This window comes from Podarcis liolepis, assembly GCF_965112155.1.
Source record: "Podarcis liolepis genome assembly, chromosome: 10".
Taxonomy (NCBI): Eukaryota; Metazoa; Chordata; class Lepidosauria; order Squamata; family Lacertidae; genus Podarcis; species Podarcis liolepis.
The window spans coordinates 67,965,575-67,993,475 of record NC_139562.1 but is presented as its reverse complement, the minus strand read 5'-3'; the positions used below and the strand labels follow the sequence as shown (position 1 = coordinate 67,993,475).

Below are 27,901 nucleotides of genomic sequence, written 5' to 3'. Positions count from 1 at the left end.
GATTACGCCTCTCTCCCCGCAGCCTTCGAGAAACACTCGCCGAAGGAGCTCGCATACAAATCCCCATTGCGGCGGCCGAAGACGTTTCTTCCTCTCCTTCCCCCAGCGAATTCTTCCCCGGTCAAGGCAGGGAGCCTCCCCGGCGAGCGGCAAGGCATTCCGCTTGGGATTTACGCACTGCAGGGCGGTCCCAAGGTGCGCCCCGGTCCCCGGGGAAGCGCACGAGGCGTGCAAGGCCAGAGCTCGCCAAACCGATCGCCAGCTGCGCCCGATCCTCCGAGCGCTGCCGGATCCCCCTCGGCCCTTGCCCCGAGGCAGCCATAGCGCCTGCCGCCAGCCGGAGGAGGAGGAAGAGAAGCCAGCCCTGCGCGCTGCTTGGCCGGGGCTGTGCCCAGCGCGCAAGGGCGCACGTCACGCGTTTCTCCGGTGTGCCCCGGAACAGCCTGAGCAGCTCGCCGAGAGCCTGCGGGCCTGAGAGAGAGAGACCGCCCCTTTCCCCTCCTCCTCCTTCTCCTGCTGCTGCCCGGGCCTTTAGTTCGTGCGGAGAAGCTGGGCACGTGTGCGGCGAGGCTCGCTTGGCGCCGGCCGGGGCAGCTCCGTGCGCCCCGCTTCCCCGCGAGGTGGGTCAGTGTTTCTAGGGCAGCGCGCAGGGGGAGAGCCCGGCCAGGTTGGGGGGTGGAGAGGGACGAGGAGGGGCGAAAAGGCGCCCCGCCGCCCTCGCCAAAAAGGGGGGCTCCTCTGCGGTGCCTTTTCTGCGTGGGCCCCCCCAACAGAGGCGAAGCGCTTTCGGAGAATCTTCCTTCGAAAGTGGGCGCCGCGGGGGAGCTGTGCCTTTTGCGCCCCCGCCCCAGCTGCCTTTCTGCGACGTGCGCGCGCGCGCTCTGTTGTACGAAGGAGACACCTGACATTCCAAACGGCAAGGGGAAAGTTTTCACTTCCTTTGATTTCGGGCTCGTGGCCTGTCCGGGGACCCCGCCCCTCGGAGCCCCGATTCTCCCGTAGCGTTGCCATGCTGCCCATGACATTTCTTTGGAGAATCGGTGCACGTTGCGCTATGCCAACTTCAAACTTGAATTTGTGCTGCCTTTCTAGCGAGGAGGAAAATCGCGGATTATATTTTTTAAAACTGTATTGGTATTAGGGGAACAGCATGGGACACACACACAGTGGCTTAGCGTGGGGGGTGCAGGGGGGGGGCCGGCCGCACCGGGCGCAACATCTGGGGGTTAAGGTTAGGGGGCGCAAATTACTTGCCTTGCCCCGGGTGCTGACAACCCACGCTACGCCACTGCACACACACACACTCTCTCTCTCTCTCTCTCTCTCTCTGCTCTTAGGTACTCATTCAACTAATTATATTTGGGTTGCCGTTGATTAAATATACAGTGGTACCTCGGGTTACATACACTTCAGGTTACATACGCTTCAGGTTACAGACTCTGCTACCCAGAAATAGTACCTCGGATTAAGAACTTTGCTTCAGGATGAGAACAGAAATCGCACAGCGGCGGTGGCGGGAGGCCCCATTAGCTAAAGTGGTGCTTCAGGTTAAGAACAGACCTCCAGAACGAATTAAGTTCTTAACCCGAGGTACCTTTGGACTAGAGCCACTGAAATAAATGAAGGTAAATTAGTTATTCCTGGTAACTTAAGTGGGAGTACCATATGTAGGATTAATATCTGATAGAACTCAGTATGTGTACAGCAGCCCTGAACATGCCAGAGCTATAGTTTGGGCAAATTTCAGACTTGTAGGATCTTTGTTTTTCCCACTAAAATCCCAAGGCACACCAAGGGGAGCCAGATGTGCATTGGGAACTTAAAGGTGGACCCATATGCAATATGTTGACTTGGGGGGTTGTAGACACTGGGATAATAATAATAATAATAATAATAATAATAATAATAATAATTTTTATTTATACCCCAGCCACCTGCATATACAAAGTGCACATCTATATCTGAGTACTGATCAGGAATTTCAATAACCTGAGGGGTTGGGCAACGGAATTGTTGCAGATCAGATGAGAACTACCAGTAAATCTCAAATCTTCTGCTTGTCCCTACTGTAGAGGGAAAATATTTGGGACAAAGGAACAGGCCTGCTGCTTTACCTGATGCAAAGGACAAATATATATATAATTTTTTAGGAAGACAAGGGGATGCAAAGTCTTGCAAAGTTCTGTTGTGGACTTGTGTGGAAGTATTTATCACTGTTTGTTTCCATAGAGCATGATATTCTTTTCTGTTCTTCTGTCATTTTCCACCTTTGCCTATCCAAGAGTTGAAGCTCCTACTGAAGCACCCTGTTCCGAAAAAGTGAGTAAACAGTATTATTTCTTGTAGCAAGTTTGCTCTCCCCTTCCACCTCAGGGAGCCTGTTCACTCTCCTCTGGTTTATTGGAGGGGAAGGTTTTTAGCTCTTTGTCAACCTCCAGGTGAGTTCCAGAAAGAAGGTAGAAGATCCTCTTGGCGATGGGGGTGGAATCCGAGCAACGGGAGGAAACTGGTGACACTTATGGTGTAGGCTGGATCAAGAGTAAATAACTACAGATAATTACAGATCCATCAGGAAGACATGCTAGGTCTAGAACTAAGGTTTGCTCAGAGTAGACGTGCTGAAATTAACCAACATAATTAAATTAGGTCATTCCATTTCTATGGTTCTACTCTGAGTAACAGTTTAATATCACCCAGAAAAATCTACCCATTCCACAGCAAAACTGTTCCTAGACCATATCATTTCAAGCTGTAGATGGACACATTGAAGATCATCTGCACATAGAAACTAGGTGTCAAGTAGGGATCTAATTTATCCATTGCTCTGATGTGTTATTGTTCCCCATTCTCCCTCTTGTGTCTTTTTCGGGCCTGTTCCTATGCACCTCATTTTAGGTTGCAAAGGCATATTTTTGTGGGGTAGCAGTCATTCATGACATTCTCCTCTCATAAAACTACCAGGGCAATGGTCCTGTGCCTGAAAAGAGATGGAAAACTAGCTTGCTCTGCTGTGTTCAGTTAAAAGAAGGCATTTGCCTTTGTTGGGAGGTTGTTGTTTTTTTAAATTTCATGGGTGCAACACACAGTGCATAGGTGTAACACAAAACAGTCAACACATAGTTGTCCCTTGTGTAACAGAGGCCTGACGGGCATTAACTAGAATTCAGATATTTAGTGTCATTAGTCCCATGACGTGGAACACACTTCCAGCAGAGATTGGGCAGGAATCCTGACTTTTAACTTCCAAGCATCTCTTGAAGATATTTCTGTCCCTACAGGCTGATGCAGCTGTTTGAAACTTTCTTGATGAGCTAATAGTTTAGTAGCGTTTTTAACGGTGCTTTATGTTTTGTTGTCTACATATTGCTGTACGCTACACTGATATGTCATGAGATGGTGATATATAAATAAACAAAAATACAGGGAATATCTTTTTGGGTTAAATGGTCTATTTTTCCCCCTGCAGGAGTTCATACCACCAACTCTATCCTTTAAAAATGGAAGCGGTAGAAATGGATAATGCATCCCTTAAGCGTCCTCATTCTGAGGACAAAGAGGCTAACGTGGATGAAATCAAAAGGCAAAAGGTCTTGGAAGAAGCATTGAAAGAAAGAGAGAATACTGACGAAAAGACTGAAGCTGAGGCAGAGCTCAAACCCACCAAACCTCCAGTTGAGGATGCAAAAAAAATACTTCTTAATGAGGGAAGTGCAGGCCAAGATGAGGAAGAATTGGAAGAAATTGATGGAGAAGGAGACCCAGAGAGCTTTGCAGACATGATGAAGCACGGCCTGACAGAGCTAGATGTTGGCATAACTAAGTTTGTTAGTTCTCACAGGGGCTTTTCTGGAATATTGAAAGAGAGGTAAGCACTAACTCTTCTGCTGCTCAACCCTGTGGATGGATCAATGCTTAACGTAACCACTTTTGCTGGTTCAGCTTTAACATGGGTCCCATCTGCGCAATGCATTTAAAGCGGCAAAAAGTCATGGCTTCCCTCCCAAAGAATCCTGGGAACTGTGGCTTGTTGAAGGGGCTGAGAGTTGTTAGGAAACCTCTACTCCCCTCAGAGAGCTACAATTCCTAGAGTGGTTTTAACAGTCCAGTCCCTCTTCACAGGCAACTCTGGGAATTGTAGCCTTAGAAAATAAAGCAAGTAACCACGTCAGTCTGCAAAATCTGTAGTTGGATGGAGGGGGTAGATGTAGAGCAGGGGTCAGCAAACTTTTTTAGCAGGGGGCCGGTCCACTGTCCCTCAGACCTTGTGGGGGGCCAGACTGTGTTTTGGGGGGGGGGAAATGAACAAATTCCTATGCCCCACAAATAACCCAGATGTGCAGTTTGAATACAGTGGTACCTCGGGTTACAGACATTTCAGGTTACAGACTCCGTTGACCCAGAAATAGTACCTTGGGTTAAGAACTTTGCTTCAGGATGAGAACAGAAATCGTGCTCCGGTGGCAGGAGGCCCCATTAGCTAAAGTGGTACCTCAGGTTAAGAACAGTTTCATGTTAAGAACGGACCTTCTTAACATGCGTAAGGTCCTCTAATTCAGGGCATCCCCTAATACAAACACGTTCAGTTACTGGTATGCCTCTATGAGGCTTTCAGTCTGTAAATTATGTGTTTTAGGGAGCCCATACTGTCTTTTCATTAGACTGTGTTTTTCCTGCTTGTTCCTTTTGCAAATGAAACTCTGCTGAAGTAGAATAAATCCTACATTTAGTACCCTACCCCTTAAGCAAGATTCTTCTTATTTTTGGTTTCTTCCTTTTTAGTTTCTGCTGTGAAAGGGCTGATAGACCTCAGTCCCAAATTTAAAAGTATAGAAGTGTGTTCAGGGTTGCAATCTAAGCTGAAAAGGCTCTTGTTTGACATTTGTATCCCATTCTCTGCTGACTGTTCTGTCTTGTTTTCTACTTAGATACTCAGATTTCGTTGTTCATGAAATAGGAAAAGATGGGCAAACCATCCATTTGGACGACTTCTCTGTGCCTTTAGATAAAGAGGTAATTTTTCTCTGCCTAGCTTCCATCCTCAAATGTGGAAGGCCATAATTCAAATCTTGGTTGAAAGATTTGCCCTGATTTCTACTTAACATTTTGTGGTGTTTATAGGATCCTTCTGAGGAGATCTTCACAGTGTTGTCAGCTGAAGACAAGCAGCGGTTAGAAGACCTCCAGCTTTTTAAAAATAAAGAAGGCAGTGTGGCCATTGAGGTAATTGACAAAATATCAGAGCTAATAAACAAGTTAATGGTTGGCAAAATGATGCAACAGGATCAAACTCTTTTGGAAGTTGATTTTGTTCGACTATGCACCCGTGAAGGGTATATAAAAAGATGCAAGCCTTCTTTATGAAGTGTTTTAACTTAAATTTCCAGAAAAGTTGGGAATAACTACAATCCTCTACATTCATCATGCTGGTAAACAATGCTTCTTGTGACTAAATTTACATATAGGAGCAAAGTAGGCCTTTTCCTCTTGGGAATATACCCTCCTGCTTGCCTAAAGGCAAATGAGAGTGGTATTTTTTTGTAGTTTGGTGTATTAGTCTCCTTACTATTTTAAGGGATTATGAAAATGGGATTAAACGATCAGATCTGTTAAAAGAATAAGATAATGGCAAGAAAAGTGAATTTAATAATATAATAATTTTATTATTATACCCTGCCCATTTGGCTGGGTTTCCCCAGCCACTCTGGGCGGCTCCCAACAGAATATTAAAAACACAATAAAAAGTCAAACATTTAAAACTTCCCTAAACAGAGCTGCCTTCAGATGTCATCTAAAAGTCAGATAGTTGTTTATTTCCTTGATGTCTGACAGGAGGGCGTTCCACAGGGAGGGCGCCACTACCGAGAAGGCCCTCTGCCTGGTTCCCTGTAACCTCACTTCTCGGCGTGAGGGAACCACCAGAAGGCCCTCGGCGCTGGACCTCAGTGGGTGGAGATGCTCTTTTAGGTATACAAGACCGAGGCCCTTTAGGGCTTTAAAGATCAGCACCCACACTTTGAATTGTTCTCGGAAACATACTGGGAGCCAATGCAGATCTCTGTTATATGGTCCTGGTGGCCACTCCCAGTCACCAGTCTAGCTGCCGCATTCTGGATTAGCTGCAGTTTCCAAGTCACCTTCAAAGGTAGCCCCACGTAGAGCGCATTGCAGTAGTCCAAGTGGGAGATAACCAGAGCATGCACCACTCTGGTGAGGCAGTCTGCGGGCAGGGATGGTCTCAGCCTGCGTACCAGGTAGACAGCTGGTAGACAGCTGCCCTGGACACAGAATTAACCTGTGCCTCCATGGACAGCTGTGAGTCCAAAATGATTCCCAGGCTGCACACCTGGTCCTTCAGGGGCACAGTTACCCCATTCAGGATCAGGGAGTCCCCCACACCCGCCCGCCCCCTGTCCCCCAAGAACAGTACCTCAGTCTTGTCAGGATTCAACCTCAATCCCTTAGCCGCCATCCATCCTTCAACCAACTCCATACACTCTCACAGGACCTTTTCTAGACTATGTCACTTCAGATTTGGGCACCTGAATTATAGTCCCTACATACAGAAAAATCTAGCAGGTCAAATAAGCGTTGAATCTTAGCTTTCTCCCTTATGTACTTTTTAATTTTAAAATGTGCAAAGAATTCTTTTTCTCCTGAGGAGCATTCAGTCCTAACCCTCACCGGGTGTCTCACCTAGCGATGGTCAGAAATGGGCTTCTGTCCTCATCTGCTGTTTATGAGATGATGTTTACTTCTCTTCCCCCCCTTTCTTTAAGTTTGTTATTTATTGATTTTCAGAGTACACAAAATAGCAATACAGTGAGGTCTTGCAGGCCTCCAATATCACCAAGAAGCTACAAAGCTAAAAACCAACTAAGCTATCACTTTTTGTATTATTATTTTTTTTGCCGCTGCTTAGGTCATTGAAGACACTAAGGAAAAAAGGACCGTTATGCACCAGGCTGTAAAATCTTTGTTTCCAGGACTAGAGACTAAAACAGAGGATCGGGATGGGAAAAAATACATCGTTGCTTATCACGCAGCTGGAAAAAAGGCTCTTGCAAGTGAGTTTGACCTTATTTGAAACTTTCAAAAGAAAAATGGCTCTGTCGTATACCCGTGTGTAAAAATTTGTCTTAACTGCAATTCCAAGTGTGTCTACTCAGGTGCAAGTCCCGTTGGGCTCAACAGAGCTCGCTTCCAAGTGAGCATGTGTAGGATTGCAGCCCAATTAATCAAAATCAGCATTCACTAGGCATTGATTGTGTTAGTTTAAGTCACATAGGATGGTAGGAAGTCTTGGAGGGAGATTAAATCCCTGTGTACTTGCTTTTGCTTAGTGCGTTTTTACAAAGCTATGGAAGAATTGTCCTTAAAGAAATAACGGTCTTGTAACAGACAGTCCATAAGTATGTAGTGGAAAATGGTAATATTCTAGTTTGGGTCTGCACAGAGATTTTTGTAACTGTAGAACAAGCAGATTTGATGTAAGCTCATCCTTTCCCCTCCGTTCAAAATGCGGTTTCTGTAGGGTTGGTTTTTTTTTTTTTAAAAAAAAGGTCTGAACATGCAGTCAGGTTGTACAAATAAAGTTAAAAGAAGTTGCAGGGGTTACATGATCAACCTATGTTGCTGAAACACTATTTTGTATGATGGAATTGCTCAAAGAAAATAAATACCTCCGTATAAACCTGAGGAAGCAAGCATTAAACAATCTGTGAGGATTTTAGAAAACGTATCGGTTTTAAAATAAATGCTAGTCTTACTGTCTAAAAATGGGAAAAGTTTGGAAAGGGGGGAAAAACCCTGTAGGCTGCCATGATGTCTGCTTACTTGGGAATAAGTCCCATTGAACACAGTTCCTTATGCGTAGCATTGGTAGAGGAGAAGAAATATCCAGGCTGAAAATTAAAGCATGGATGGCTAACCTTTTGCTCTCCAGAGGTTGCTGTGCTGAAATTCCCATCATCCTGAACTATTGGGCTTGCTGGGTGGGAATGAGGGGAGTTGGAACCAAAACAAGGCCACAGGTTAACCACCTGTATGGGATGAATGGACCCATTGCAGTCGGGTGCTACCTGAGGATGGGGCTAAATCTGTCATGCCCCACTTCTGCACAAATTTTATCTGTTCGGAAATACAAATTAACAATAAAATTAACAATTAACGATAAAAATACTTACTTACATGAGGGTTCCAGCGCTGCCTGCCTGGTGCTTTCTGATCTAAATGTGTGTTTGTTCCTTTTAAAATTGACTAGAAAAAACCCTGTCTTTATGTACTCCTTGTGCCTTTAAATAAAAACTAGCCAACCAGTAGGTTGCTCTGCAGCTCGGCATTTTTCCAGCATATGCCAAGATTGACTGGGAGAAAAATACCCCGGCTTGCTTTCTGTGTCTTTATTGGCATCTTGATCTGTTAAACAGCAGTCAGTAGACGATACTCATCTCCATAGAGTGAAAAACGTCAGCTTAAGCAGCTTGATAGGGCAGATAAATTTCTCAATCCTAGCTGCTCTGTGTCTTGGAATTAGAATATTGTTGCTCTTCACAACTGTGAAATCTATATTGCGTATTTTATTTTTATTATCACGGCCTAGGACCCTCGTACCTCCGGGACCACCTCTCCCGATATGCCCCACGGAGAACCTCAAGGTCCATAAATAGCAACACCCTAGAGGTCCCGGGCCCTAAGGAAGTTAGATTAGCTTCAACCAGAGCCAGGGCCTTTTCAACTCTGGCTCCGGCCTGGTGGAATGCTCTGTCTCATGAGACCAGGGCCCTGCAGGATCTGATTTCTTTCCGCAGGGCCTGTAAGACAGAGTTGTTCCGCCTGGCCTTTGGCTTGGAGCCAATTTGATTTCCACCCCCCCCCCTCTTTCTTTTTTCTTTTCCTTTCTCCTCCTGTGATGAGGCTACATTTTAATACTTTAATGTTTCAATATTTTAATGTTGTGTTTTAATTTTGTTTTTAATTTGTATTCATTCAACTTGTTTTTATTATTGCTTGTTAGCCGCCCTGAGCCCGCCTTGGCTGGGGAGGGCGGGGTATAAATAAAAGTTATTATTATTATTATTATTATTATTAATTAATGTGATTCAAAATAGGATATTAAAGGTCTGGGGGGAGATGTGGTTGTCAATTGCACTGAATTTATTTATTGCACTGAATATATTTAAGTACAGTCCATGTTTGCATGCGTTGTGCATGGAGCATGCATGTTTACAGGTACAAACAGAAATACTCAAGCCATGCTCTCCATCTTCCCTACTGTTGGAGCAAAATGCATGTGTTAGCATATGTTATCTGGGTGATTTTTCTAAAATGGTTGAAGGGAGGGGGTGATGTGAATGTCTTTGTATATGGTGCTACCAAACTTCAGGCAGTGACCTTTCAGACACTCGTACGTTTTCCCAGACGTCTAGTACAAGTGAATTTCTCCAGTGCATACGAACAAACTCCCTTCTGCGTAAGAATTTGCAAGTTTACTGTATTCTGTACTGGTGGGGGGACGACACAACCTGACTCATTGAAATTTGTATTAATTAGACTCTCAGTTTTGAACTGGATTCTGCAGGCGTTTCTGTTCTAAACACATGGAGCGCTTAATAACCTTTGTTTATCCGCTCTTTGCGTCGCTGCCCTCAGTGTAGTTTGTTGCGTGTGTAGCTGAAACCTTTCCATTTGTTCACTTCTCCCTCTGCACGATTCCATTGCATAGCTGTCTAAATAGACGTCAGTCGCCACATTCACTGTTGAATGCTCCAGACATCTGCAGAGTTATAACACATAAACTTGCATGTTCCCATCTGAAGCACTTTGATGCCTTTAAAAAACAAACACAAAATAAAACATTGCTCTCTTATGCTCTTTACCCCATGCCTATGAACAGAGGCCAGAACTTCAACAGGTAAGAAAGAGATGTTGGCATTTCATGTTAGGAAAAAATGAAATGCCAATCCCATCGACAATAATTTAGACCAGCTAAACAGTTTTCCAATTTCATGACTAACGGAAATAAACCTTTCTCCAGCCCAATCCTATCTATCATAGAATCATAGAGTTGGACCACAAGGATAATCTAGTCCAACCCCCTGTAATTCAGGAGTCTTGTTGCCCATCATGGGGCTGCCCAGATGACAAGACTCTCGTCTCAGCATCGCAAAGGAAAGCAGAGCAAGACATTTGTCACGAGCTTAGCTGCCAGAAAGGGGTGTATAAGGCACCACCCAACCGTCTTAGGGACTCCACTCTGGGTTTGTGTAGGGTTTGCTCCTTAAGCCTTTTCTTTTCCCACAAGGCAGTGGAGGTTAAGGGCCAGATGGGCAAGCCTCATCTGCCCCTCACTCATTTTCTGTGAGCCCCCCAGAGAAGCATTGTTACGCTACAGCATACAAAAGCCATAAATAAATCAATAAAAATAAATTTGTCCTCAACAAATATGATCCCTAATTGTCATAATATTAATATAGATAGCCTCTTTGAGAGTTAGCTTTGCAATATGCTCAGAATTCTTACATTCTACATAGCTTTTTTTGTAAACCGCCATGAGGGTTTTCCCCCGGTATGTAAATTTTATGCAATAAAGGATAAATAAAATAGTTTAACCAAAGTAACTTGGAAATAATCCCAAGTACAGTGGTACCTCTAGTTATGAACTTAATTCGTTCCGGAGGTCCGTTCTTAACCTGAAACTGTTCTTAACTAGAGGCGTGCTTTCGCTAATGGGGCCTCTTGCTGCCACTGTGCCGCCGGCACACAATTTCTGTTCTCATCCTGGGGCAAAGTTCTCAGCTCAAGGTAACTCTTCCAGGTTAGCAGAGTTTGTAACCTGAAGCATTTGTAACCTGAGGCGTTTGTAAGTACTGTCCCTCTGCTTGGTTGCAGACCATAGCAGTTAATCATTCAGAAAATTATAACCCATTAATATTGTTCTCTCTATATAATGCACTTGAAACAACAGAAGACAAGAGAATTAAGTGTTAAAAGAAAAAGTAAAAAGTTCAAAGGCCCCTGAGGATACATTTGCATCATAACACTTAACTGCGGTTAATGTGAACCATGGTTTGCACGTTCTGACCATAGTTTCTGCCCAATTTTGAACCATGGTGTAAATGTTCACCATATCTAACCAAAGTTAAGGAGAGCAAACAATTCTTAGGCATTATGTCTTCTCAGAGCCTGTTTGAATGCAGTGATGCACCATAATTGATTGCTGTGGGAGCAAGGTTTGTTTTTGGCTACAGATACAGTGGTGCCTCGCAAGACGAAATTAATTCGTTCTGCAAGTTTTTTGTTCTTGCGAGTTTTTCTTCTTGCGAAGCACGGTTTCCCATAGGAATGCATTGAAAATCAATCAATGCGTTCCTATGGAGACCGTCCGGGGACAGAGGGGAAGCGCCGTCCGGACCTGTTTAAAGCAAGGGGCGGCAGAGAGAAGATTGCTTCTCCCCGTTGCCTGCTCCGCAATCTCCGGGGACAGAGGGGAAGGTGCGCACGCCTTCCCCTCTGTCCCCGGACCTGTTTTAAAGCAAGGGAAGGCGCAGCGGGGAGCATCGCTTCTCCCCGTTGCTGCCCCTTGGTTCAAAAGGGGTCCGGGGAGAGAGGGGAAGGCGCGCGCGCCTTCCCCTCTGTCCCCGGAGATTGTGGGGCTGGCAACGGGGAGAAGCGATCTTCTCCCCGCCGCCCCTTGCTTCAAAAGAGGTCCGGGGACAGCGGGGAAGACGCGCTGCGCTTCCCCGCTATCCCCGGAGCTTGCGGGGCAAGCTTCGTTTTGCGAAGCAAGCCCATAGGGAAATGCGTCTTGCGAAGCGGCTAAGAAAACGAAAAACTCCTTCGTCTAGCGAGTTTTTCGTCTTCCGAGGCGTTCGTCTTGCGGGGTACCACTGTAGTGTTTAGCGAGGAGAGTGCTTAACCACGGTCCCAGGTTTGGATGACACGCTAAGCCTAACCTCGACTTAACTGAGTGCAGCTCAGAGTAAAAAAGGGCAGGGAGGAGTGAAGCGGTTGCAAGCTCCTCCGTGGGAGCCTTCACAGTCCAGGTAGACCATAGGTTGATTTACTGTGACATGGGAAGAAGACCAGTGAGTTTGTTCACATGTACTACCAAACCATGGTTAGCACTTTAGGGACAAGTCCTCTGCTTGCACAACGTTGTTTAATTAGGTTTGTCAAAAATGGAGTATGAGGAGGAGCATACTAGCCTCAGGCTTGGTAATACAACACTAAACCATGGTTTGGTATTAAGTGTGAACCAGCCAAGTGCGCTTTTGAAAACCACCCAAGAGTCTTCATAAGGAAAATGCGATTTGAACTTCCTTGTTTTCAGTCCTCAATGCATTAGCCTCAGCATCACATTTTCAATGAATGAAATATTTGGCAAGAAGTGCAATCATTGCATTGATAAGGTGTGACTTTGCCCTAAGACTATCCAATATAATATTTTTTTTGTTGGTGGGACCCATGACATCTCTGCATATGGGCAAGCTACAACAAACAATCTTTTCAGGTGGCGGCACTTTGTTTTGCCCAGTACTGTTTTGTGGGATGAATTACGTTGCATAGTAGTAGCTCTTTGCGGTGTTCTGATGGACTCCTAAAAAAGTTGCCAAGAGGAATTTAGCACTGTCAAAGGAAGATGTAAGCCTGATATATTCCACCCCCACAAAGAATGGATAAAGCACCAGCAAGTGTACAAATGATTTGAGGGGGGGGGGGGGGAGAGAGATTTACTGAAGACTTTCTTTTTGTCTGAATTACAAAAACACACACACACAAAACCGCAACAACCCTAAATGGAAAACAGTGAAAATGGCCATACTTTAATACTTTGTATGTTTTAACATTTTGTCTTTAAAGACCCAAGAAAACATTCTTGGCCCAAATCTAGGGGAAGTTACTGCCACTTTGTCTTGTACAAAGAGAACAAGGACACCATGGATGCCATCAACGTGCTGTCGAGATTTCTAAGGTGGGTCAACCTTTTGACAAGAGAGGACAGTAAATCTGCAAAACTTGCTGTTTCTGATAGGTGGTAGAAATGCCATCCTTTGAGACGGTTGGTTTGAGCAACATTGCAGCACACTGAAGGTAAAGCGGCTGCTTTTTAGTGGTCAGTTTTGGAAATAATAGGCTGGGTAAAACCTCAGCGCCTAGGACTTGCCGATCGCATGGTCGGCGGTTCGAATCCCCGCAGCGGGGTGCGCTCCCGTCGTTCGGTCCCAGCGCCTGCCAACCTAGCAGTTCGAAAGCACCTCCAGGTGCAAGTAGATAAATAGGGACCGCTTACCAGCGGGAAGGTAAACGGCGTTCCGTGTGCTGCGCTGGCTCGCCAGATGCAGCTTGTCATGCTGGCCACGTGACCCGGAAGTGTCTGCGGACAGCGCTGGCTCCCGGCCTCTAGAGTGAGATGAGCGCACAACCCTAGAGTCTGGCAAGACTGGCCCGTACGGGCAGGGGTACCTTTACCTTTACCTTTTTTGGAAATAATGTGTAGCCCACGTGTAACAATTTGTAATTTTTGATCATTGTGGAATCCTGAGGCGGTAAAACTCCATTACAAAAATGGGAGGGAGGGAGGGGGAGAGAGAACCATGCATCCATGGGAACTATATGTTATTTAAAATAGTGTTTCGAACCCTCAGGGATAAATTCTCCCATTCAGTTTAAATCCTATGCATTGTAATAATAATAATTTTATTATTATACCCTGCCCATTTGGCTGGGTTTTCCCAGCCACTCTGGGCGGCTCCCAACAGAATATTAAAAACGCAATAAAACATCAAACATTTAAAACTTCCCTAAACAGAGCTGCCTTCAGATGCCATCTAAAAGTCAGATAGTTGTTTATTTCCTTGATGTCTAATGGGAGGGCGTTCCACAGGGTGGGCGCCACCACCGAGAAGGCCCTCTGCCTGGTTCCCTGTAACCTCACTTCTCTCCGTGAGGGAACTGCCAGAAGGCCCTCGGCGCTGGACCTCAGTGTCCAGTCTTGTGTGTGTTCAAATACTGCTTTCCAAATTCAGTCTTTACATCAGCCTGGGCACAGTGCACATTGCTTTTGTCCTGTCAAGCTGACAGCTTCTAAGACTATAACTGGCAACACATAATAGAAGCAGAAGGTTGGCTTTGACTTGTGCGCTCTGGCTCCTAATTGCGGTTCACCGTCGTGAGACAGAGACGTGTGTTTTTCGCCTAGACTGTCGGAAGTCCTTTCCCTGAATTTTTGTTCTGCTTTGTACCGAACTTGAAGAGAAGCAGCCTCTGCATAAGCGCAGGGTAGAAATAAATAAAAAGTGTGCACTTGGCATCAGCTCACAAGTTATTCAAGTGGTGGCAAACAGAAATCCTTATGGATGCTTTTTATTTGGGAGAGGTTTTTTTTTGGGGGGGGGATGTCTCTTAACTGGATCAGATTGTTTTTATGTCTCTTGAGTATCTCTCCTGTGCATGATTATGGATCAAATCAGCAATGGGGAACCTCTGATGAGGAGGCTAGACATGGTCCCTTAGGCTTCTCTGACCCTTGAGACTCATGCAAGCCCTGTCCCTTTCCCAGGCCACCCTCTCTTCCGAGACCAGGCCTCCGTGGGTCGTGCTCTGCCCTTGTGCAAGTCCTGTTACAGGGTGGAATATGTCCTTTAATTGTAACAGTGCTTCGCACTTGCCTGGATGAAAAGGAGTGTGTGTTTGTAGAAAGCACTGACATTTTTGCAGGGCTGGAAGGTAGCCTACTGTACAGAGGTAAGAGTCACATCTGTTACACCACCAACTTTGTCCACCTGCTGACATGCAGCCCCTTTCAAGGTCGCCCTAGCGGGAAGCTGGCCCTCAAATTTATTTAAATGATACACTGTTGGCAAGCAAAGGTACCGTATTTTTCGCTCTATAACACGCACCCGACCATAACACGCCCGTAGTTTTTAGAGGAGGAAAATCCGCAGGCATGCCACCCGTAGGCATTCCCTCCATAACACGCACAGACATTTCCCCTTACTTTTTAGGAGGAAAAAAGTGAGTGTTATGGTGCAAAAAATACGGTAATAACTTCTAACGCTTCTTTCCCCTACCTGTTTTGCTAGTGCTGAACATTTTTCTTTCTCATTTTTTTAAAGAGTTAAGCCAAACATATTTTCATACATGGGGACGAAAGACAAAAGGGCTATTACAGTTCAAGAGATCGCTGTTCTCAGGTAAGTAGAAGCAGGGTGGTGTTTAAATGTTACCTGGCTTGCTGACATAAATATAATAATAATAATAATAGTAATAATAATAATAATAATAGTAGTAGTAGTAGTAATAATAATTTGTATACTACCCTATACCCAAAAATCTCAAGGCGGTTCACAAAATAAAATCACAATATAAAAATAATCTTATCTGTGTGCAAGATGGAAATAACTGATTTTATAAAAGTGTTGTGGCATTCTGTAAGTACCCAAGGTATTTGAAGCAGTCATCCTGCAATTCTGCAGAGTAAGTGGCTGCAGTTAGATTTGAAAACCTTCAGTTTTAAACTGGGGGCATGAATGTTAAAAGATGTAATGAACGGGCTGCTGGAATCACGGTTTCAGAAATAGGTTTCAAAAATACAGTTTGCACCTGTGCTTCAGTCACTGTACAGTAACTCCAAAATCAATTATCCTGTGTGGAGACCCCGTTTTTGTTAAATCTTTCCCTCTCTATCTCCCTGTTTAGAATCACTGCACAAAGGCTGGCTCACTTAAATAATTGCTTGATGAATTTCAAGCTTGGAAACTTCAGTTACAAGAACCACCCGCTAAAGCTGGGAGAATTGCAAGGAAATCATTTCACAGTAGTTCTCAGGTAAAAATTCTGTTTTCCAAGACTGCTTTGTCACAGTTCAGTGCTTTATGTTAAATCCCGCTGTGTTGTGTGAAAGATACGGTAATCACAGTTGGCTTGGTGTTCTATATTTTTTTTAATGTAAGAGTGGGGGCTGTATAAAAGACTTCTGGACCTCGCTATCGTCAACAAAAATGTGTCCATCTTTGTCTTTCTTACCCAGGGTTATAGCCAAGATAAAACAAAGGGAGGCGATTGGTCTGGTAGCATCAATGTTAGGAATAGCCCAGATTTGAACATGGTGGGTTAGATCCAGATTAAATTTGTTGCATTGGACCCACTAGGTTCTATTCAGTACTGCATGAGCAACGTTCCACTAGCGCAGCATAACTTCCCCTTTCTCTCCTTTTCCTGTGTGCCCCCCAAAATCTGGTCCAGAGAGTCCCCCACCCCCTAGAGGGTATTCAGGGGGCTGCAGAGGAAAGGAAGGTGAAATTTCATTGCAAAAGCTGAAGTATGTTACATGAGTGAGAACAGCAGTGTCGATCGAAGCGATATATTTCAGTGGAACCTAAATTGTTTCTAATGGGACTTAAGTGTGTCTAATTTACCCAGAACACAATGCTTTCTTTTTAATACTTTTTTTTAAAAAACATATTTTTTGCACAGCCTGATTTTTCTTTATCATGCCTTTTTCTTCGGGAGGCAGCTCTGCCTGACACAGCTGCGAGGGCAGTGTTTGCATGCCTGTGCACGATTGCTCTACAGTTGTGGAATCTGGAACTTTGCCTAGGGTTTGGCTGCTTGACAATCTTAAGCAATTCGGGGAGCAGTCATAACAATGACACCAGGTTAAGTTGGTATAAAGTCTTCTTCTTTGGCGATCCCTCGTAGCCGAGTAAGATTGTCTTCCACCAACATGGTTTTAATAATGAGTCCATAAGTGACTGTGGAGGCCAATTCTGGACCCACACATCCTTCCACAGTGGGGACATGGGTTTCTGGGCGGGAGTTGATCACGGTGTGGTCACAGCGCTCACAGGCCAGTGTTTCCCAGTTGTCGGTGTTTATACTACATTTTTAAAGATTTGCCTTGAGACAGTCTTTCAACCTCTTTTGTTGACCACCAGCATTACGCTTTCCATTTTTAAGTTTGGAATAGAGTAGTTGCTTTGGAAGACCATCATCAGGCATCCACACAACATGACCAGTCCAGTGAAGTTGATGTTGATCAACACTGGTGATCTTTGCTTCTTCCAGTACACTGATATTAGTTTGTGTAAAGTACGTCAGATCCAAAACCCATTCAAGAGCGAGGCTACTGCTGACAGAGGAAAAGCAAACCTTTGCAGTAGTGTTTGACTTGCACCACCTGTTCTGCTGGGTTGCTGTGTCACGTGACTCTGCTGAATAGAGTTAGGATCCAGCAAAGGACCCCCCACCCTGTCCAGCTATGCCCTGCAATGCCCCTTTTTGGGGCTTACACCAGACTCGCCTGTGTATCTCTCTGAGCTGGAGTTGAGGACTTGCGCCACTATAGCCCTGGCTAAGCCAGGGTTCAGCCAGCTGAGCTGGAGATCTGCTGGATCCTAACTCACTCATTCTGGCAGATCTGGGGTTTGGATTGGTTCATTAGTGGTGTTTTTTAATGCAAATTTCAATCCCTTATGACTGGAGGGACAAATACCTTGTGAAACATCAGAAGAAGGCGAGGGTCTGAGAACTGATCTAGTCAGAAAAGCTATTTTTGCAGATAAACTTGATTTTTCTTCCCTGCTCCTGTTTACTGGATGGATGGATGGATGGATGGATGTTTATTTATCCAATATTTATTGGATAGATTTTCCCCCTAAATTGATTTTTGATTTTATTGTTATTCACATTTTATACCGTATTTTATGCTGGTTTTTTTGTAGCATCAATTAAGTTTTTTAAATTTGTTGTTAGCCACCCTGAGCCCGGTTTTCTGAACCGCCAGGGTATAAATAAAATTTTATTATAATTACTCAGGGCTATAAATCTAAACACTCATTGGTGAAGCAAGAACTGAACAGAGTGGGAATGACCTCTGAATATATCTGTGCATAGGATTGTGCTGTACATCTGCCAATTCATCGTCTTCACGTTCTAACGCACGGTGTGTGCCTGTGTACTTTTCTCCTAAAATAGTTTTTTTCTTTTATCAGAAATATAACCGGGACCGATGATCAAGTTCAACATGCCATGCAGTCTCTCAGGGAAATTGGGTTTGTTAACTACTATGGGATGCAAAGATTTGGAACCACGGCTGTCCCTACATATCAAGTTGGAAGGTGAGCTCCTTTTATTTGGCATATATGTGGCACCTTAAAGCAGCTGGGAGACCAGTGAGTAGGAATTTTGGGCCTGACAGATATGGATTCAAACCCCAGATCACCTGTCACCTTGCTAATTGGCCTGGAATGGGCTGCTATTTTTAGGCTTTAGCCCCCGGTCAGTAATAAAAAATAAAATAAAATCATAAATCTCCTAGTCCATATGATTATGGGAAGGATTGCATATGGAATACTATGTTTAAAATTTTGGCTGCTGAATGCACACTGTAAGCAGTTTTCATTTTATCTGAATTGCATGTTTTTCCTTTGAAACCTTTAATAGAACTAAGATTGCAGCCCAACCCACTTGTTTGCTGGTTCAAGTGATTCTGTATTTTGCCTTGGCAGACTCATAGGATTTTCCTCCCTTGTTGGCAATGCAATACTAACCAGATGTTCTTCTATATTTTTAGAGCTATACTACAGAATAACTGGAACGAAGTCATCGATTTAATCCTAAAACCACGTCCTGGAGGCAAGTAATTTTTTTTAGCCATTTTGGACTCAATTTCATTCAACAGTGGTTTTACATACTCAAAGGAGCACTTCTATATAGTTTGCCTGTTTATGTTTTGAAAGCAAGTGATTATATTAATAAAAATATCAATAAACAGCTACAGTGGTACCTTGGGTTACAAACACTTCGGGTTGCAGACTCCGCTAACCCGGAAGTAGTATCTCGGGTTAAGAACTTTACCTCAGGATGAGAACAGAAATCGCGCGGCAGGAGGACCCATTAGCTAAAGTGGTACCTCAGATTAAGAACGGTTTCAGGTTAAGAATGGACCTCCGGAACTAATTAAGTTCGTAACCAGAGGTAGCACTGTATTCTTTTAAAAAAATAGTAATAGAGTGGTTCACTGCAGTAATACATAAAACCATACAATTAAATCCATATAAAAATTTAAAATCAGAAATCTACTGAGAAGGATATTTTCTTCACTACCAGCAAAAGCTTGGCAGCATAGAATGGTTTCCAACAGCTGCTTAAAGTTTAAAAGAAGCGACTGAATCTCTGTTTGCAGAGGACTGGGCCAATAATAGTAATGGCACATTTTCTCGTTGCTGTCAAATGAGCCAGTGTCCAACATATAGATCCTAATTCATTTCAAATTGTGTCCTGATTCTATAATGCTAAGTATCGTAAGCTGATGCTGTAGGATGGAGCTTGATACAGTGGTACCTCGCAAGACGAATGCCTCGCAAGACGAAAAACTCGCAAGACGAAAGAGTTTTTCGTTTTTTGAGTTGCTTCGCAAGACGAATTTCCCTATGGGCTTGCTTCGCAAGACGAAAACGTCTTGCAAGTTTGTTTCCTTTTTCTTAAAACCGTTAATACCCAGGGTGCATTGCTTGAACAGTGTACAGTGGTGCTTCGCAAGACGAAAAATTCGCAAGGCGAAAAAACTCGCAGAACGAATTCATTTCGTCTTGCGAGGCACCACTGTATTTAAATTCAGAAATGCCACATCCTGAAGTTTTAAAATGGGGGAACAAAAGGATATGTGGGTTGCAGGGTAGGGAATAGTTAAAAACCCAGCTAATAGCACAAATTGAAGATGGAAATATAGGTGGTCCACCCCCGGAACATGAAGCTCTGGGGGAAATTGATTTTAAGGCCCAACATGCTGGTTTGTGGATTACATTGAAGGTCTAGTTGTCAGACAGCGTACTTTGCAAATGTACCCAGTGGTTAGGTATTTGCTGAAATTCAGAGTGACTTTGATGGGGCTAACCTCAAGGAAGTTGAGTAAGGTTTGCAATATATAGCATGTTGCCATCTGTTCCAGGTGGTTAACTGAAAATGCAGGATAGTTTTGAAACTGGCTGAGAAGGATTTTGTGCTATAGATACCATTGACTTAGGTTCTGTGCGGGCCTGTTTTTGAGCTGAACTCCTTTTAAAAATAAAAAGGAAACCCGCTCACATGGTTTGAAATTAAAGCGCTTCCCATTTATGCAAACGGTCGTTGCAGCTGAAAAGGGATACTTGGTGAAATGCCGAGAAGAGTGGGCAAAAACGAAAGACCCAGATGCGGCCCTCAAAAAACTGCCCGTGAAACGGTGTGTGGAGGGGCAGCTGCTCCGGGGACTTTCAAAGTACGGACTGAAGAATATAGTCTCTGCATTTGGCATAGTAAGTTGAAGCGTTTGCTTGTTTTTGTAGACCGTCTCTGAGCATGTCTGAAAACAACTTGGGGGTCAAGTCAAATTTATGGTGAATGGTAAATGGCCTACTAGAGAAGTATTTCCCCCTCCCTCCTTCCTTCCATATTTTTCATTAGGTTTTATTAGTTCTGACTTGCCAGGCCAAAGGGAGTTGTTTTTTAAAGATGTAAATTGAGCCAGGGGCCCGTAGTATTTTCTGGCGTGTATTTAAACCATTAACAGTGCCGTCCTTACATATGTCTGCTCAGAATTGAGTCCATTGGGTGGCACTGTGGTCTAAACCACTGAGACTCTTGGGCTTACCAAACAGAAGGTCGATGGTTCGAATCCGCGCAGTGGGGTGAGCTCCTGTTGTTTTGTCCCAGCTCCTGCTAACCTAGCAGTTTGAAAGCACACCAGTGCAAGTAGATTAATAGGTACAGTTGCAGTGGGAAGGTAAACGGCGTTTCTGTTGTGTCGCCAGAGTGTTCTGTTGTGCCAGAAGTGGTTTAGTCATGCTGGCCACATGACCCGGAAAGCTGTCTGTGGACAAACGACAGCACCCTCAGCCTGAAAGCGAGATGAGCACCGCAACCCCACAGTCGCCTTTGACTGTACTTAACCGTCCAGGGGCCCTTTACCTTTACCTTACCTTACCCCAGGCATGCGCCTTACAAAATTAGCATCATGTTGATTAACACTTTTTCCTGGTCTGCAGATCCCAAGAAATAATCGTTTGATGTATATTCATAGCTATCAGAGTTATGTATGGAATAACATGGTGAGCCGCAGAATAGAAGAATATGGACTTGTTGCTGTGCCAGGAGATCTTGTACTAAAAGGAGGTAAAATGTCAACATTGCTTGATGTCAGGGCATGTGTGTATGTGGTGGCACGTAGTCAATAATACATTTTGGAATAGCTTCCTAGTATCTTGTTCCTTAAAACTAGAGATGAGCACATACACCCTCTTGTTTATTTAGAATTAGGCTTGGCAGACCAAACTTTTAAAGTGTTAATTGGAACAATATATTTTTTTAAATGCCCAATCCTGGATTATGCTCTTGGTTATATCATTGGGAGTGTGATGGGATCTGAAAGTCCTTTGAGCCCCTCTCCCTTCTGACTCTGGAGATGGCAGCGAGCTCTTCCTCCCAGTAGTTGCTCCCAGCTGGATTCTGGTATCCTGTGGGGTACTGCATTTCCCAAGTTACCTGAGCTCTGGAACATGGTTGTTTGGAAGTCCCCTGTGTTGACAGGGAAGAGGGCTTTGCAGGAAGGGCTTCAGTGAGATACTGCCATCACTGCCTAAGTTAATTGGAGAAGAAAGAAGTTTGGTGGGGGTGGTCTTCAGAGGGCAGAGGCACAGATTTTGGAGAGGGAGGACCTGGCAACACTAGGACTTAGATTTGCCAGTAATTTGTCAGTGTACCTACCGGTGACAGTCTGGTGCCTTCCATTGTGTACAATTTTGTGCTACCCAGGCTGCCTAATCCTGTTTGAAACTGTTTGTCCTCTTTGCTTTGTGCCTTGTTAAGGAGCTCATAAAGATCACACTATCTAGAAAAAGATTTCTCAGTAGGAAATCTGGTTGAGATACCTGGAAATTACTTGAAACATCCTCTTGCTTTTAGGTACAGCTGTTTATATCGAAGAATCAGATGTTGACAATTACACCATCCATGATGTTGTGATGCCGTTGCCTGGTTTCGATGTTATCTATCCAAAGCACAAAAGTAAGAATTCTATTTAAAGTCAAAAGTGGATGATATGTGCATAATCAGGTTTGCTATGCTGGCAGATAAGTGCTGGGGATGAGTGCGTACGTGTGTCTGTACAAAAGTAACTGTCAGGGAACTGCCATCAGTGCCGGAGGGAGAGAGCAAAATCCAGAGGGATTCCAGAGAGCGTCCCGGGATTGGGAGAGGCAGCCCATCTTCTGGGGAAGAGAATCAGCGTAGCACCAGTGGAGAAGGGGGGCAGATGGGGGAAGCGGCGAGGCGGTCCCATGACTCCTTGCCGGGGACCCGCGGGGAGAGTAGAGGTCCTCTGCTGCCTACGCCCTCCTTGCGCAGAAGGCTTTCGCGCAGAGAGACTAGGAGGAGACTAGGCGTCAAAGAGCTTCTTTGCTGGAAGAAGTTTAAGAAACGCCCACTGACGGATTCTGCCAGCGATTGAGACAGCCACGGGTGAGTGGCTGTCCGGACAGAAAAGGTTCACTCAGGCAACCCAGCCAAGTGTTTGCACCGGCTTACGCACAAGCAACCCCTAGAACCACTACAGTAACTAAATGGGTTTTGTATCTGATTTCAATAAGCACAGATTAAATAGGTCCATTGACATCAGCTGGCTTCATTGATTTCAATGGATTTACTAATGTGACTAACATTTGATGTATAAATATTGCTGTATATTAATGGAGAATTAGGAGTATTTTCTGTATTTGGATCAACGGTAATTTCGTTGTAACCATATTTTAAGGGAAGATCATTCAGTCATTAAATAGTGTTCTCCAAACTAGTAGGATCAGGCATTAACGAAGTGCGGCTAGCAGGAGAAATAGAAAAGTTTTTTTTAAAGAAATATTCATCAGCTTGTATGCTAAAGGGAGAAGGAAGGAAAGAGAAACAGTTTGTTGGAGACAAATAGTCTAGCAGCATCCAGATTTATGGCATGTGCAGTCATTACTTCATTCCTCTATCCCCAACTGGTACACTGGAAGCATGTTAATAGATATTTTTAATAGGAGTGGAGGCACATCTAATTAATAGGGGCTTATATGATCATGGGCTTTGCTGCCACCTTAGTTCTATTTAAGATGATTGCCTCCTTACCAAAATGGCTTGAAAGTAGGTTTTATATCCAAGGACCAGGGATTTCCTACAAACAATTCCTTATTAAATAGAGCTGTAAAGAAAAAGACTACGCTTTTGGGCCATGTTTCAGCATTACAGGTCAGAATTGCATCACATGCAAGAGGGGAAACTTACAATGGATTTGCCCTGAATTCCATGTTGCCATTCATTTATATGTCTTTTTACGGCAGTTGGGAAAGCCTACGAGGAAATATTGGCCGCTGACAATCTCGACATCAGTAATATGAAGCACAAAATTCGAGACTATTCCTTATCTGGAGCCTACAGAAAGATCATCATCCGACCTCAGGATGTGAGCTGGTAAGTAAATAGCCCACAGTTTAGTAGCCAGAGGAGGAGACGGATGATAAGCCTAACAACTGCTACTAGAAATGATGACTTTATTGCTTCCAGAGTGTACCAGTTGATTGATCTCAAGTGGGAGAGGGCTGCTGCGTTCATGTCCTGCTTTTGGACACCCCAATGAGCGTGGAATATTGGACTAGATCGGTCTTTGGACTGATTCAGCAGGTCTTGTTTACGTTCTGAACCATGTGCTTACTGATGTGTGCTTGGTGATGGTTGTGCTCCACTGCTTATCTCGAAGAGCAGCATGAAGCCACGAGTCTATACTGCTGCTGCTGCTCAGTTAAAAAGGAGATAAAAGTTCCATGTTTAAAGGGGAACCCAATATGTATGTAACAAAGGTAACATTTAGCGTTTAACCTTCGTTAGAAAGAAATCCCAAGTCCTCCAAGATTCAGGCGCAAGACTCTGCCGAGCTACTTGAATAAATCCCATTGGTTTCAGAAGGAACCAAGTAGGCGTGGAAAGTATTGCAGTGTTTAAGCCAGCAGGCTTTGCACTGAAAACAGGTTGCCATCTTCAAGCCCGGGTGTGGAGAGCCATTTCTACCAAGTATAAAACAGTCTCCTAGAATAATGATGCAATGAGGAATTTCTAATACAGTGGTACCTCTGGTTGCGAACGGGATCCGTTCCGGAGGCCCGTTCGCAACCTGAAAAGAACTCAACGTGCACGGGTCGTGATTCGCCACTTCTGTGCATGACATCATTTTGCGCGTCTGCACATGCGTGAGCAGCGGAACCCGGAAGTAACCCTTTCCGGTACTTCCGGGTCACCGCGGGACGCAACCTGAAAACGCACAACCGGAAGCAAACGTAACATGAGGTATGACTGTACAGGTATATGATTCTTATTGTTGGGCACATTTTAAATCTCTCTCTCTCTTTTTTAAAGGGAGCTAGTTGTGTATGATGACCCTAAGATTCCATTATTTAATACGGACTTAGATAAACTGGAAGGAAAACCACCTGCAGTTCTTGCAACAGGTAATATTTTTTCAATTGTGCCATATAGGATTATTCAGCCATGCATGTCCCTTTTGTATAACAACAGCAACCACCACCACCACTACTACTACTACTACTACTACTACTACTACTACTACTTTTATCTGTATCCTGCCCTCCCCGGCCGAGACTGGGCTCAGGGCAGCTAACATCAAATATATAACATTGGTATAAAATCAAACAATAATTAAATTACCTCCTAAAAACAAGTCAGGATCAAATTAAAATCTAATTAAATGGCTTTCCGCAGAATTAGGGTCGGGAATAGTAAATGTTCATCAGGCCCAACTGAATCTAACTGCTTAATACAATGGTGTTTTTTTAAAAAAATAAAATGTTGGGCTGAAAGCTTTAAAAAGTATGTTTCTTCTCCAAAATTAGATATTGAGCTAATAGACAGAGTTAAAACAGCTTACCAGAAACACTGGTACTTTTGCTGTAGAGATAAACCAGAGCTGGCCTCTTTGAAGGGATGTGAGATACTGTTGATGGAGGCAAAGTTGCTGCCAAAACAAATCTCCCATTTGAGGGACAAACTGAAGAGAGCCCTCAATACTTGGTCACCTCACTCTCTTTTGCAATAGTTGCTCAAGGATATCAGATGCCTCTTGGCAAAAATCTGGTTGCCAGTCTAAAGACAAAATGTAAAAAAACATGGCGCAAGCTCTTTCAGGGGCAACTGGACTTGCTAGCAGACTGGTTTTGTTGAGTTGATCCTTCACTACTACCTTAGAGATGTTGTTGGATTACAAGTCCCATCATCCCTAGCTATAGTAGGACCAGTGGTTGGGGACGATGGGACTTGTAGTCCAACAACATTTGGGGACCCAAGGTTGAGACAGGCTGCCATAGAGAATTTTATCTTTTTTACTATAAAGGATGTGTGCGTACTCCTGTAATGACACCGCCCAGGGAACACCCATTATTTCTCCCTCGCTCTGTACATTCCCACCCAGGAGATCAGATTCCGAATTCCTGCAGATCTGTATTTCATAGAATCATAGAGTTGGAAGAGACCACAAGGGCCATCGAGTCCAACCCCCTGCCAAGCAGGAAACACCATCAGAGCACTCCTGACATATGGTTGTCAAGCCTCTGCTTAAAGACCTCCAAAGAAGGAGACTCCACCACACTCCTTGGCAGCAAATTCCACTGTCGAACAGCTCTTGCTGTCAGGAAGTTCTTCCTAATGTTTAGGTGGAATCTTCTTTCTTGTAGTTTGGATCCATTGCTCCGTGTCCGCTTCTCTGGAGCAGCAGAAAACAACCTTTCTCCCTCCTCTATGTGACATCCTTTTATATATTTGAACATGGCTATCATATTTCTCCCAGCCTACATCTTGTGGCTTGATTTGCTTAAAGGCATCCGTCATTGTGACTTCAAATCTGCAAAGCAGGTTGAGAGATCCCACGGGAAGGAAGTGGCAGCCCACCTGAGTGTATGTTTAACATTAAGATCTTGGGAGTGATGTAAACTGAGCGGTTGGAGGCAATGTGTCTCTGAATACCAGCTGCTGGAAACCACGGGAGGGGAGATCACTCTCTTGGTCAGGTGCTGCTTCCAGGTTTTCCACAAGCATCAGAGAACAGGATGCTGAATAGATGGGCTTAATCAAGCAATCTTTTCTGAAGTTATTACGTCAAACTTAACACTGGTTGATATTTTGCTCCTTTGGGGGAGGAAGTCAGCTGTTTGACAAACTCTAGGCATGTTTGATAACCCGTGGTTTTTTTCTTCTTCTCCTAAACATTCATTTACTTATGACAGAAGGCAAATACAAGGCTTTGAAGATGGACTTCTCTCTCCCCCCATCAACTTACGCTACAATGGCCATTCGAGAAGTGCTAAAAATGGACACAAGCATAAAAAACCAGACACAGTTAAACACAATATGGCTACGCTGAAGATCCTTCGCAGTGATTGGATGAAAGTTTTAACATGAAACTGGTTTCGTATTTACTAGTTCTATCCAGGCAATTTCTAATTAAAATTGTATTTTTGTATTAGCTTGAGGTATATAATTTCAAATTCGTTGTAAAGTGGTGTTTATAAAAATGTAACTTTTGTTTTTAAATAATCTGAGCAAACACTGTGCTTGAGCTGTCTGCACAGTGCAATTTTGCTGGCGTAGAAGAACATGGATGGCTTTGCTAGTATTTTCAGGTCTGCAGAAAGCGTTTCTAAAATGTTTTCTCCAAATACAGTAGTAAACATGGCTTCATGAGTTTGGTACAGATGAAAACTGATTGCAGGCATGCGTAACACTGCAGTTCAGGAAATCTAATTAGAATAGGGTACTGATGAATGCATATTTATAACCAGTGAACAGATATATTTAGCCTTAAGAGTGCTGATAGGCTCTGCACTCACAACTGGCAGAATGTTCATGTCTTTTATGCGTACACAAATGTGTACAGCTGCTTTTATTTGAGCTGTAGTTCATTAAACTTTTGTGTTGGTTTTTCACAGCCTATTTCAGTTTCTGCTGTGGGTAAAGCAGTGAGCGAACTATGTCGGAGTTTGTACCCTCAACAAACAAGGTTTAGCTCTAACATTTATGGTTTGTCTGTTGCTGGCAATAGATGAACTAGGAAAATCTCTATCCTGGCATGTCAGGAATAAATAGCCATTCTTAATTGAACAGCTATGATGTTGTACTCTCATTTTATTTCTAACACTCAACAAAAATATGTTTTCTACTGCTTGGTTTATTAAAGAGTGTACTGAAACCTCTTCCCCTTTTTTGTTCTTGTGCCCCTAATTTCTACCAATATTATTTATGTCTTTACAGGCAACTCCCCTTTTCCGTGGCAGTTGTGTTCTGGGTCATTTTGCGCTTGTGTGAAATTGCTTATAATCAGAACGCCCATTGAAAAATCCTGCAAACACCCCATTCTGCCCCTGCCACGATCCGCCCCTTTTTGTGACATTTTTGAGTCACTTCCTGGTTTGGCATGATGCGTGTGTGTGCGGTTGCGCACATATCGGACATGCCTAAAATGGTTGCTGCCTGCATTCGACTTATTTAGTCACTTACTACAAAAAGTTTCCAAGCAACTTAGAAACAGGATAAAAGACAAAAAGGCTTTCTTCATTATCACACAGCAAAAAATGTATTTCTGCACACATGCATGTGACAAATGTACAACTTTGGAAAAAGTTGTGCTTTTGCAAACAACTCCACAAATCCAAATCCATTTCCCCCAAAATTTACTAAGTACAGTGGTACCTCGGGTTAAGTACTTAATTCTTTCTGGAGGTCCGTTCTTAACCTGAAACTGTTCTTAACCTGAAGCACCACTTTAGCTAATGGGGCCTCCTGCTGCCGCCGCGCCACCGGAGCCCGATTTCTGTTCTTATCCTGAAGC

At 43.9% G+C, this 27,901-nt stretch overlaps 1 protein-coding gene across 4 annotated transcripts; it reads left to right on the top strand.

The window, feature by feature from the left end:
- PUS7 (pseudouridine synthase 7) lies at positions 1–27,266 on the top strand. Of its 4 annotated transcripts, none has more exons than XM_083464071.1 (18): positions 912–1,166; positions 1,591–2,164; positions 2,283–2,319; positions 3,467–3,865; positions 4,926–5,010; positions 5,119–5,220; positions 6,920–7,064; positions 12,859–12,970; positions 15,114–15,191; positions 15,697–15,825; positions 17,991–18,116; positions 18,572–18,633; positions 20,134–20,294; positions 21,024–21,150; positions 21,940–22,041; positions 23,352–23,481; positions 24,421–24,512; positions 26,301–27,266. In XM_083464071.1, exons 4-18 carry the CDS (start codon positions 3,498–3,500, stop codon positions 26,435–26,437), a joined length of 1,956 nt encoding a protein of 651 aa, XP_083320197.1. In that variant the 5' UTR covers positions 912–1,166; positions 1,591–2,164; positions 2,283–2,319; positions 3,467–3,497; the 3' UTR covers positions 26,438–27,266. The 4 variants fall into 4 exon arrangements, with proteins under 4 accessions (XP_083320196.1, XP_083320197.1, XP_083320198.1 ...); XM_083464072.1 differs by having other exon boundaries at positions 960–1,040; positions 1,931–2,164; XM_083464070.1 differs by lacking the exons at positions 912–1,166; positions 1,591–2,164 and adding an exon at positions 1–628 and having other exon boundaries at positions 2,285–2,319.
- The last annotated feature ends 635 nt before the right edge of the window (positions 27,267–27,901 follow it).

Bases quoted from the DNA above. Each gene is read 5' to 3' on its own strand.
- PUS7 (XM_083464070.1), top strand. From the start codon at position 3,498: ATGGAAGCGGTAGAAATGGATAATGCATCCCTTAAGCGTCCTCATTCT. The intron at 23,482-24,420 runs GTAAGTAAATAG...TCTTTTTTAAAG, and splicing joins CGACCTCAGGATGTGAGCTG to GGAGCTAGTTGTGTATGATG. The intron at 24,513-26,300 runs GTAATATTTTTT...TACTTATGACAG, and splicing joins ACCTGCAGTTCTTGCAACAG to AAGGCAAATACAAGGCTTTG.